Source organism: Clytia hemisphaerica, unplaced genomic scaffold, assembly GCF_902728285.1.
Source record: "Clytia hemisphaerica strain Z4C2 unplaced genomic scaffold, Clytia hemisphaerica genome assembly, whole genome shotgun sequence".
Lineage (NCBI taxonomy): Eukaryota > Metazoa > Cnidaria > Hydrozoa > Leptothecata > Clytiidae > Clytia > Clytia hemisphaerica.
The window spans coordinates 198202-209254 of NW_027103829.1; the positions used below are offsets into that span (position 1 = coordinate 198202).

Genomic DNA, 11053 nt, shown 5'->3' on the forward strand with positions numbered 1-11053 from the left:
TGTAAGCAGGCAGCAGTACACATGGTGTGTATAGACAGACTAACACCAAGTTCTTGAAGATGCAATGCTTGTGCATGTGATTGAAAATAATGATTGAGACAGAATTGATATGACTTATGACTTGACTCCTTGATTGTCTCTGTTGAAAGGAAGCGCAAAACTAGCTTAAGTGGATTATTTATACAAAATTATTTGAGGCGCTGGGGATTTCCCTGCAAAATTTTAAACACCACAAATGATTTTTAAGCACCTTAAAATTTTCCACTACCGTTGGAAAATAGAGTTTTAACTCTGAGTTTTAACATGATACTTAAGACTTAGGATCTCATGAATCAAAAGCTCAAATTTACTTCAAGAAGGCCTGTTGCTCCGAACCATGTTGGATTAGAAACTCTTTTACTTGGACCTTCTTGAGGGACGTTTATTGATAGTGCTACGGCTGTTTTCTTTTGAAAATTTATGAATTTTCTATTTTTTTGAGCGATGGACGTCTTTTCGACGTTAAAAAGACGTGAAAAAGTGAGTATTTTGGCCCTTTTATCCAGTTTTAATCTGAAGCTCATGACTCCGAACCATGTTGGAGTAGAAATTCTTTGACTTGGACCTTGAGGGAAGTTTATTAATAGTGCTACGGCTGTTTTCTTTTGAAAATTTCTGAAATTTCTATTTTTTTTGAGCTAAGGAGTCTTTTGGACGTTAAAAAGACGCAAAAAAGGTAGTATGGATGGTGGCCCTTTTATCCAGTTTTAAACTTAAGGTCGTGACATCGAACAGTTTATGAGTAGAAACTCTTCGACTTGGACCTTGAGGGACGTTTATTATTATCAAGGAAAATGGAGGAAAAAATCGATGAAAATGACCAAGAATTGTCGCTTAAAAATGAGGTTTGCACCCCAGAAAAATGCATTATTAGAGAAGGAACAACACCAAAAGACACTCTCACCTATAGGAAGTGCCACCAAGATGTTCATTATGATTGTTCTGAGCTACCAATCTACCAAATACAGATTTGCTTAACGTTTAAATCTCGAAGTTTTCAATGCCAAAGTTGCGTTAAGATCTCGCCAGAGCTGATTGAACGAGTTGAAACATGCAAAAACACCAAAATCGAAGGACTTCAAAAGGAAATTAAAGCATGTGAAAACATCATGAAAGTACAAAATGAAGAAATTTCCCAACTGAAATCAAATGATGTGAACTTTCTTACAAAAGAAATCAAAGAAAGCCTGAAAACAAAGATGAGCATACTCGAGAAAAAGATAGAAACAAAGATCGAGAACATCTTATTCGAAAAGAAGCAAGAGGCGAAAAATGTTAGTTATGCTGAAGCTGTATCCAACAGATGATGAATCAAAAATCAAATAAGGTGGAGAAAATAACTCGATGTGAAACAGTCGGCAAACAACGATCCACGGCATGTAACTTTATTTTCCATGGAATCAAAGAACATCTGGAGGATCCCGAGAATACAACGAAAATCTACGACGAGAAATTTATAAAGTACAGAATCCTTGGATTAGAACTGGGTATCAAGGACATAAAAATTATAAACACACAGAGGATTGGAGTATTCACGGAAGAGAGAGAGGAGGAAGGGAGGTATCGACCAATCAAGGTAGTTTTCGAAAATGAAGAAGACAAGAACAAAGTCTTGAGAGCCATCACGACATACAAAGGCCCTCCTTCATCCTATCGAGAAACAGAAGACCTCACAATTATTGAACGAGTGGCAATCAAAGAATTGTGCAAGAGAGCACATGAGCTCAATGCTCAAATGAAAGACAAAAACATTTAATTTAAAGTCAGGGGAAGCCCCAGAACAAAACTTTACCTAAAGAAAATTGTAACAACAAGCGATTGTAAAAAGACAGGTTCTTAGAGGCCCACGGCGTGTCTTGAACCTCAATCCTTTAATAATAATAATAAAATAATAATTGATAGTGCTATGGCTGTTTTCTTTTGAAGATTTCTGAATTTTCTATTTTTTTGAGCTACGGACGTCGTCTGTAAGCAGGCAGCAGTACACATGGTGTGTATAGACAGACTAACACCAAGTTCTTGAAGATGCAATGCTTGTGCATGTGATTGAAAATAATGATTGAGACAGAATTGATATGACTTATGACTTGACTCCTTGATTGTCTCTGTTGAAAGGAAGCGCAAAACTAGCTTAAGTGGATTATTTATACAAAATTATTTGAGGCGCTGGGGATTTCCCTGCAAAATTTTAAACACCACAAATGATTTTTAAGCACCTTAAAATTTTCCACTACCGTTGGAAAATAGAGTTTTAACTCTGAGTTTTAACATGATACTTAAGACTTAGGATCTCATGAATCAAAAGCTCAAATTTACTTCAAGAAGGCCTGTTGCTCCGAACCATGTTGGATTAGAAACTCTTTTACTTGGACCTTCTTGAGGGACGTTTATTGATAGTGCTACGGCTGTTTTCTTTTGAAAATTTATGAATTTTCTATTTTTTTGAGCGATGGACGTCTTTTCGACGTTAAAAAGACGTGAAAAAGTGAGTATTTTGGCCCTTTTATCCAGTTTTAATCTGAAGCTCATGACTCCGAACCATGTTGGAGTAGAAATTCTTTGACTTGGACCTTGAGGGAAGTTTATTAATAGTGCTACGGCTGTTTTCTTTTGAAAATTTCTGAAATTTCTATTTTTTTTGAGCTAAGGAGTCTTTTGGACGTTAAAAAGACGCAAAAAAGGTAGTATGGATGGTGGCCCTTTTATCCAGTTTTAAACTTAAGGTCGTGACATCGAACAGTTTATGAGTAGAAACTCTTCGACTTGGACCTTGAGGGACGTTTATTATTATCAAGGAAAATGGAGGAAAAAATCGATGAAAATGACCAAGAATTGTCGCTTAAAAATGAGGTTTGCACCCCAGAAAAATGCATTATTAGAGAAGGAACAACACCAAAAGACACTCTCACCTATAGGAAGTGCCACCAAGATGTTCATTATGATTGTTCTGAGCTACCAATCTACCAAATACAGATTTGCTTAACGTTTAAATCTCGAAGTTTTCAATGCCAAAGTTGCGTTAAGATCTCGCCAGAGCTGATTGAACGAGTTGAAACATGCAAAAACACCAAAATCGAAGGACTTCAAAAGGAAATTAAAGCATGTGAAAACATCATGAAAGTACAAAATGAAGAAATTTCCCAACTGAAATCAAATGATGTGAACTTTCTTACAAAAGAAATCAAAGAAAGCCTGAAAACAAAGATGAGCATACTCGAGAAAAAGATAGAAACAAAGATCGAGAACATCTTATTCGAAAAGAAGCAAGAGGCGAAAAATGTTAGTTATGCTGAAGCTGTATCCAAACAGATGAATCAAAAATCAAATAAGGTGGAGAAAATAACTCGATGTGAAACAGTCGGCAAACAACGATCCACGGCATGTAACTTTATTTTCCATGGAATCAAAGAACATCTGGAGGATCCCGAGAATACAACGAAAATCTACGACGAGAAATTTATAAAGTACAGAATCCTTGGATTAGAACTGGGTATCAAGGACATAAAAATTATAAACACACAGAGGATTGGAGTATTCACGGAAGAGAGAGAGGAGGAAGGGAGGTATCGACCAATCAAGGTAGTTTTCGAAAATGAAGAAGACAAGAACAAAGTCTTGAGAGCCATCACGACATACAAAGGCCCTCCTTCATCCTATCGAGAAACAGAAGACCTCACAATTATTGAACGAGTGGCAATCAAAGAATTGTGCAAGAGAGCACATGAGCTCAATGCTCAAATGAAAGACAAAAACATTTAATTTAAAGTCAGGGGAAGCCCCAGAACAAAACTTTACCTAAAGAAAATTGTAACAACAAGCGATTGTAAAAAGACAGGTTCTTAGAGGCCCACGGCGTGTCTTGAACCTCAATCCTTTAATAATAATAATAAAATAATAATTGATAGTGCTATGGCTGTTTTCTTTTGAAGATTTCTGAATTTTCTATTTTTTTGAGCTACAGACGTCTTTTGGACGTTAAAAAAACGTGAAAAAGTGAGTATGGTTGTCATTTTATCCAGTTTTACACTTGAGGTCATGACTCCGAACCATGTTGGAGTAGAAACTCTTTGACTTAGACCTTGAGGGACGTTTATTGATAGTGCTACGGCTGTTTTCAAAGGGCACTTGACGATTCAAATATTGTGAGTACAATACTTATCGATTTATCTAAAGATTGCGATTGTTTACCCCATGATTTACTTATTGCAAAATTAGCAGAATATGGTGTTAACCACAATAGTCTATTGTTTGTATATGATTATTTGATAAACCTTTACCATAGAGTCAAAATTGTAAATAGTCTGAGTAGCTTTTTATCTATTAGTATGGGCGTCCCTCAGGGATCCGTTTTAGGCCCTATTCTTTTTAACATATTTTTAAATGATCTCTTACTCTCTGACCGTGAAGCAGAACTCTGTAAATATGCTGATGACAACACCCTTTTTGCAATCGCTTAAGCCGTTGCTGAAGTTATTTTAAAACTCAATATCAAAATTGAAGATATATTGCACTGGTTTAAAGACAGTGTGTTTGTTGCCAATCCAGGAAAGTTCCAAGTTATGTTTCTTGGTAGATTTGATCTACTTATATAGGATATATCAAAGTTAAAGTTAAAAATCAGGTCAAAATTGTAGGTATCTAGATTGATAATAAGCTACGCTTTAACTATCACGTTGAATTAAAATGCCAGTCAGCGGGAAATAAAATCAGCGCTCTTCGGCGCATCCGTCCCTTCATTTCTCTTAAAACAGTCCTTGTGTCACGCCTATATTTTTTATAATTTTAATTATTGTCCATTAATTTGGATGAATTTTGTAAAATACAACAACAAGCAAATAGACAAAATTCAACGAAGAGCTCTTAGCGTAGTTTGTGAAAACTATGAATCTAATTTATATCAATTATTAACTTTATCTAATACTGCATCTTTTCTCATCGAATTATTCATAAAATTCTTGAGGAAATTTATGAAACTCTTAAAAAACTAAACCCACATTTCTTAGCTGAGCTCTTTGTCACAAAAACCTTGGGCTATAAACTTAGAGGAGAGCAACTTATGTTACCTAATACAATTAAGTTTGGCTTACAATCTCTAAGTTTTGTTGGCTTCCTCATTTTTCGTCTCTCTGAGGATGTGAAAAGCTTTGCAACGTTTAATACATTGAGGAGCAAATTAAAAATGTTGCCGAACGATTTTTGTACCTGCCCAATATGTAAATTGTGGTAGATATTTCTGACTATTTCTATAAAAGTTGGATTTTGCTAGTAACTGTTTAAGGCTGTAACTATTTAGGACATTAGGTCCTTTACTTTGTGTACCAACTGAAAATCAGTGGCGGCCTGGCAGGGGGTGCAGGGTGTGCAGTGCACCACCCAGAAAGACTTGAGAGGGGCGCCAAAAAAGCTTTTCAAGGGGGCGCCAAAATTTTTTTGATGTTTGGTTGGGCGATTTGGCGCCCTTTGACACGTTTTTAACGCCTTCTATAAGTGCAATGTAAATTATTTTTCGCCTGCCGCGCTTTCGTTTTATTTTAAGAATTTTTTCAAAACTACTATCAACATTGAATTGCGAAAATTCAAAGCAAGAGAAGTGTTGTGTATCCACCAGGGGTTAAAGAGGATGCTCATCCCCAAATGAGAGATTGATCGAAACTGCTCGCTGTGGTTTTTGTGGTCTTATGCGGACTAACTTTCTCCTTTTTAGAATATCTTTTAAGCTATTTGACCTTTCTTACACCAAATTTTTTGCCTGCGGCGCCTAAATTACAAAGAACCCTTATTCCTACCAACTTTCGAATTTTTGGGGCCTCTTTCAGCCATTGATCTTTAATCGAGAGTAAAGTAAGACCAGGAAATAACAAGGAAATAGATATCAAGTTATCATTACACCACCTTCGTATAAATAAAAGTTTGTTAACTCAGAGATTCCGAGCGTTACTTTCAACCAGTCACTGCTCTTACAGTTTAATATTTTCACTTAATGGTAGAGGGCGCAAACGAGGACAAAAATACCAGGGGCGCCAATTTCATAGTTTGCACCACCAAGAAAATTAAGCCAGGCCGCTACTGCTGAAAATACAAATTGATAATAATAACAACAATAATAAGAACTTGCACGGAAGTTTTGCCGTGATTTGTGATTTTCTTGTATAATTTTAATGGATTTGGAAAGAAAATCTTTAAAAACACGGCAATAGCTCCTAACAATTAACCTTACCCACACACCTGTCATGTTATAGGAGCCGCGTTAAAATGTTTTCTTACTAGTAACAATGGGACTCTCTGTATTGGCTTGGTCTCGACAAGGAGTGGTAAAATCATTATCATGATCGATTTTCTCAATATTCCGTAGTTGATATACAAAAGCTCAAAATGTATTCATATTCTGTTATTAAACTTTAGAATAAATATTTCTTTGTTAGCTCTACCTAAACAATGACGCAAACTCATCACTATTGATGTCATTTACTTGACTTATTGACCTCTTGAAGATTTGGTTTCTCGATATTGTTAAAAAGTACCCGTCCTGACCAGAAGTGAATTGGTATATAAAATAGTGCACAGAATTCAGAATTCTCATCTACTCATTCAATCGATTTTATATACTGGTGAAGAATTATACAGGATATTTTACAATTAATATTCAGACGAAGAATCTCCTGCTCAAACCGAAAGAAGTTTTTGACAATGTAAGTCTACCATTAACTTATCTTTCATTTATAAAATTTATGCACCTGATTGGGGAAACGATAACACCTTTTAATATTCGCCGACGCGGTTTTTTTTCCGTCAACGGACGAAGACCTGATTCAGCGGTCGAAGACCTGATTTAACGGCCGAAGACCTGATTTAGCAAATCACCGGCCGAATACCTGATATATAAGTTAGGGTCAGTTAAACTAGCTTGAACCACTCGTCAAGGCATCAGTTGCGATGGTCCAGTGGTTCATGCAGTGGTATCGAAGACGAAAGATGGGTAGTTTGAGACGAGTTATTGGCATTAATTTGCATTCTTTTTAGTTTTAAAATCATTTGTTTTCAATACTATTCCCATTGAAACATCATTTAAAAATCTTGATTGAATTCATAAAAAAGATTTATAACAAATTTCCGAAATTCATTTTCTCCAGGTCTTCGGCCGTTAAGAAATATTCGACCGCTGGATCGAGTCTCCAGTTCTTAATTCAGGTCTCAGGCCGTTAAATCAGGTCTGCAACCGCTAATTTAGGTCTGCGTCCGTTGACGGAGAAGAAATCTGCTTCGCCGACAAACTTAGATAGTCAAAAATTTGATCATTTTCGGGCAAAGTGTTCACTATATTGCTTACATTTATCCGCACATATAGTATAAGCCTGTGTTTTGATAAAACAGAGTAATGAATTGTTTTAAACGTGTCATCTTTTCTTTTTGTGTTTTGAAGTGGTTTGCTTTGTTTTAGCTACCAGCACAAGTTTACCTGAGTCACAAAAAGAAGAAAAAAGCTAACTTTGAACCTTTTTACGGTGTTCCATGCTATTCAAAGTTAATGTCAATTTTTTCACATTTTTCAGATGGGTTTGATTCGCACTTCAACAGCTCTTTTTGCTTTGGTTGTATTGTTTGTCAACACGAAAGCTACATCACCAGATCCGGCATGCAACATCGACGCCGTACTTTACTCCACTCAAACTGACGACATCTACTTCTTTAAAGACGACATGTACGCCAGATGGAACGTCAAGTCTGACCGGATGTATTATTACGGACAAACGAAAGACCTGATCAACGGTTTAAAGACACCTATAGACGCTGTCATCGAGACAGACATTTTTGGTACTCAAAAAATATTTTTCTTCAGCGGCAATCAAGTTCAAATTTATGATCATTTTCACAAAAGCCCACTCGATACAATCGATTTGAATGACTTTGCTGTTGGTCTACCAGAATCAATCGATGCTGTCTTATTCCTTGAGGGTACCTTCTACTTCTTTAAAGATTACCATATCTACTTCATGGGCATCGAAAAGAAGATAGTATATGGGCCATTCAATACCTCTGCCATTTTTCTAGGCCTCAAAAGTCCTGTAGATGCAGCTGTATTGAACACTTTTCATGAAGGCCATGAAAGTGCTTACTTATTTAGGAGTGCTTACTTATTTAGCGGTCAGAATTATTATCTTACTAACTCAACGGATGAGCTTACTCCTATCGAAAACAGATGGAAAGGACTATTAGGCTCACCACTCTTTGCCAAATGTGAAATCGATTGCAATACTGTCACCATCTCAAACGATGATTGGAAATTTGGGTCAATTTTGTATAACATGTCAATGAATGAAACCTATACTCGCTCTATTGGTAAGATACAATAGTATCTTTTGAACCCTTGCGTTTACCCAAAACCTAAGAAACATTTTTATACTATATTACTGATCCCTAGTTTTCAGCCCCTGCCTGCCTAATTCTTTGGAGTACCATTACTCGACAGCTGTTTGTATAATTGAATAAAGGTTGATCTGATTTTCTTTTGATAGAGCGCCGTTTGACGTCAGGCAAAGCTTTAACACTACAATCGGTTCTTTATCAGTGCACTTAAAAAAAATCCGATCAAAGATGCAGGACGAGACTTAGTTTAGGACTCTTAGGACGTAGTTTTAGTTTGTTAACATTTTACTATTTTATGTCCCTTTATATACCTTAAAATACCTAAAATATTTATCACTTTTTTTCAGCAACTCTCTTGTGATGATCTCCGGAGTTTGAATTAACTTCTTTTTCTCCTTTGTAAAATTAAATTACGAGACAATGAACAAAGCCAATGGTAATTTAACTATCGTATTTTTCACTTTCAGGCATCAAAAACTTCACCAAGTACACAACAGACCAGGTCCAGATTGATTACAATTTCTCATACAACGAATACTTCTCCTTCTTACAAAGCGGTGGCGTGAACGTCAAACAAAACACATCTTTCGTTGTCACAACACCAGATTTCTCCAATATCCGTGATTCCATCAATATCACCAAATTACCAAGTGGTGACAAGCATTATTATTTCAGCTACGGAATAAAAACAGAACGCGAAGATACGATCAAAGATCACATGCTTTGCACCAGTGTTATTGGCGATCGAAGAAAATGTACAGTTTTCTTGAATCAATACAACATCCAAGTTCCATATACCATCGTGTGGAATCATAAGGTTAAGAGTGCCTCGTGCAAATCTCATGGTGTCACTGACATTTTAATTGCTCATATCGGTAAAATCAACGAGCCTGCCACCAAGGATATGAACGATCGAATTGAACTCTAAGCTACGTGATAGTGATTGTACTTTTGTCTTTTTTAATGTGTTTTAGAGTAACATTAACTTTTTTATTTGAATGATTGTAAAATGAAAACAAACAATATTATTATAGAATAGTTTTTTGAGAACAGAAAACCACCCCTGGGTACTTAGGCAAGTGGAGGGCACGGGTATGTGCCACCCTTAAGGCTCCCTTTTTTGGACCTTCAAAGTCCCACTATGGGTCGCAAAAATCACAATTTCCATTTTAAGCCCCCTCCCCCCCCTAAGGATCATAAAAGAAGTGAAATTATCAATATTTACTCCCAAAAAAAAAGGATTTCTGGATAAAAGTCCCACTAAGGGTCCGAAAATCTAAAAAACTCGTTTTTTACGATTTTTCGAAAATCAGCCGGCACCACCTCGTCATTTGGCAAACCTAGTACCCCCAAACCCGAATACTTTCATTTTTATTTTAACAATACTTTTTAGGATTCCTGCATTGGAATTATTGCGCTAATTGTTATCTTTAGAATATGATATATGTCTTGAACAATAAATAGATTTACATTATAAATGTTCTGTACCTCGTGTTTATTAAGGCTTGTCCAAAAAGGACATAACTTTGGTGCAGAAAATTGGGCGCCTTGGACATATTCATTTATACCTTTAAAGAAGCGTATCATGATGTAGAATTCAAAAATCACGGTTGATAAAATTATTACCCTGAGTATCAGAGGTTAAGTTTTCAAAGAATATATTAACCTCTGAAAACCAATAATAGAAATTTTATCGCGCATTTGTCAATTTGTAAAAAGAATCAAAGATGATGAGCAAATATTACCTTATTAATGTCTAGCAGACTGTATCAGTATGCAGTTTACTATTTACAAATTCCCCAGAAACCTCCAAGTGTAATCGAAGTGAGTTTCTTTCGAAAGAAGTCTTTTACATGATCCCCAAATGTATAACAGTAATTACTAAACTAATAATTATGAAAATGTCACTTTAATTGAATCGAAATAATAGACAAACTTTATGTTATGATTCTATATCACTGACTCTTTTTAAAAAGCATTGATGACATTTTTTAGTTGTGAGTTCAACGACAGGAACAAAAATATCAACTTTGAACTTCATCCAATATCTTGGATGGTCGTCATGGTTACTTTTGTCTTCATTGCTTGCGCGTTGAATAGAATCTCGATTCGTCGGCACAGCGTCAATATATGATTTCGACATGTGCTTTTCACGGTAGTTTATTATGCAAAAGCCAAAAAATGCTGACGTCAGCAAAATTTTTTTTTAAAATAACTCCAGTTTCGCTAATAATGGTATAAACACGAAATTTGGAGCAAAGTTGCATATAATTAATAGAAACATTCTACAAGAAGAAACATGCATAATTTTTTTTCAACTTTTGCTGACGTCAGCTGAAATCAAAATTTTGCAAATTTTAGAACAATTTTTTTTCAAATAATCCTTTCAATGATGTGCAACATTGGTCAAAATTTCATGTTTATAACATTAGCCAAACTGGAGTTATTTGAAAAACAAGTTTTGCTGACGTCAGCAATTTTTACTGTTTGCCTAATATCTTTTTTGGTGTTAAAACTAATTTTTTAACAGTGATTTCTGTATTCTACATACTAATACGCTTCTTTAAAGTTATAAATGAACACGTCTAAGGTCCCCAATTATTTTTGCCCAAATTATGGCTTTTAGGACATGCCGACATGCCATAAGTTA

General features: G+C 35.6%; 1 protein-coding gene across 1 annotated transcript; it reads left to right on the top strand.

Moving 5' to 3' along the window:
* The first annotated feature begins 6416 nt into the window (after positions 1–6416).
* LOC136806782 (uncharacterized) lies at positions 6417–9881 on the top strand. The gene is made up of 3 exons (XM_067063360.1): positions 6417–6728; positions 7590–8376; positions 8871–9881. Exons 2-3 carry the CDS (start codon positions 7590–7592, stop codon positions 9329–9331), a joined length of 1248 nt encoding a protein of 415 aa, XP_066919461.1. The 5' UTR covers positions 6417–6728; the 3' UTR covers positions 9332–9881.
* The last annotated feature ends 1172 nt before the right edge of the window (positions 9882–11053 follow it).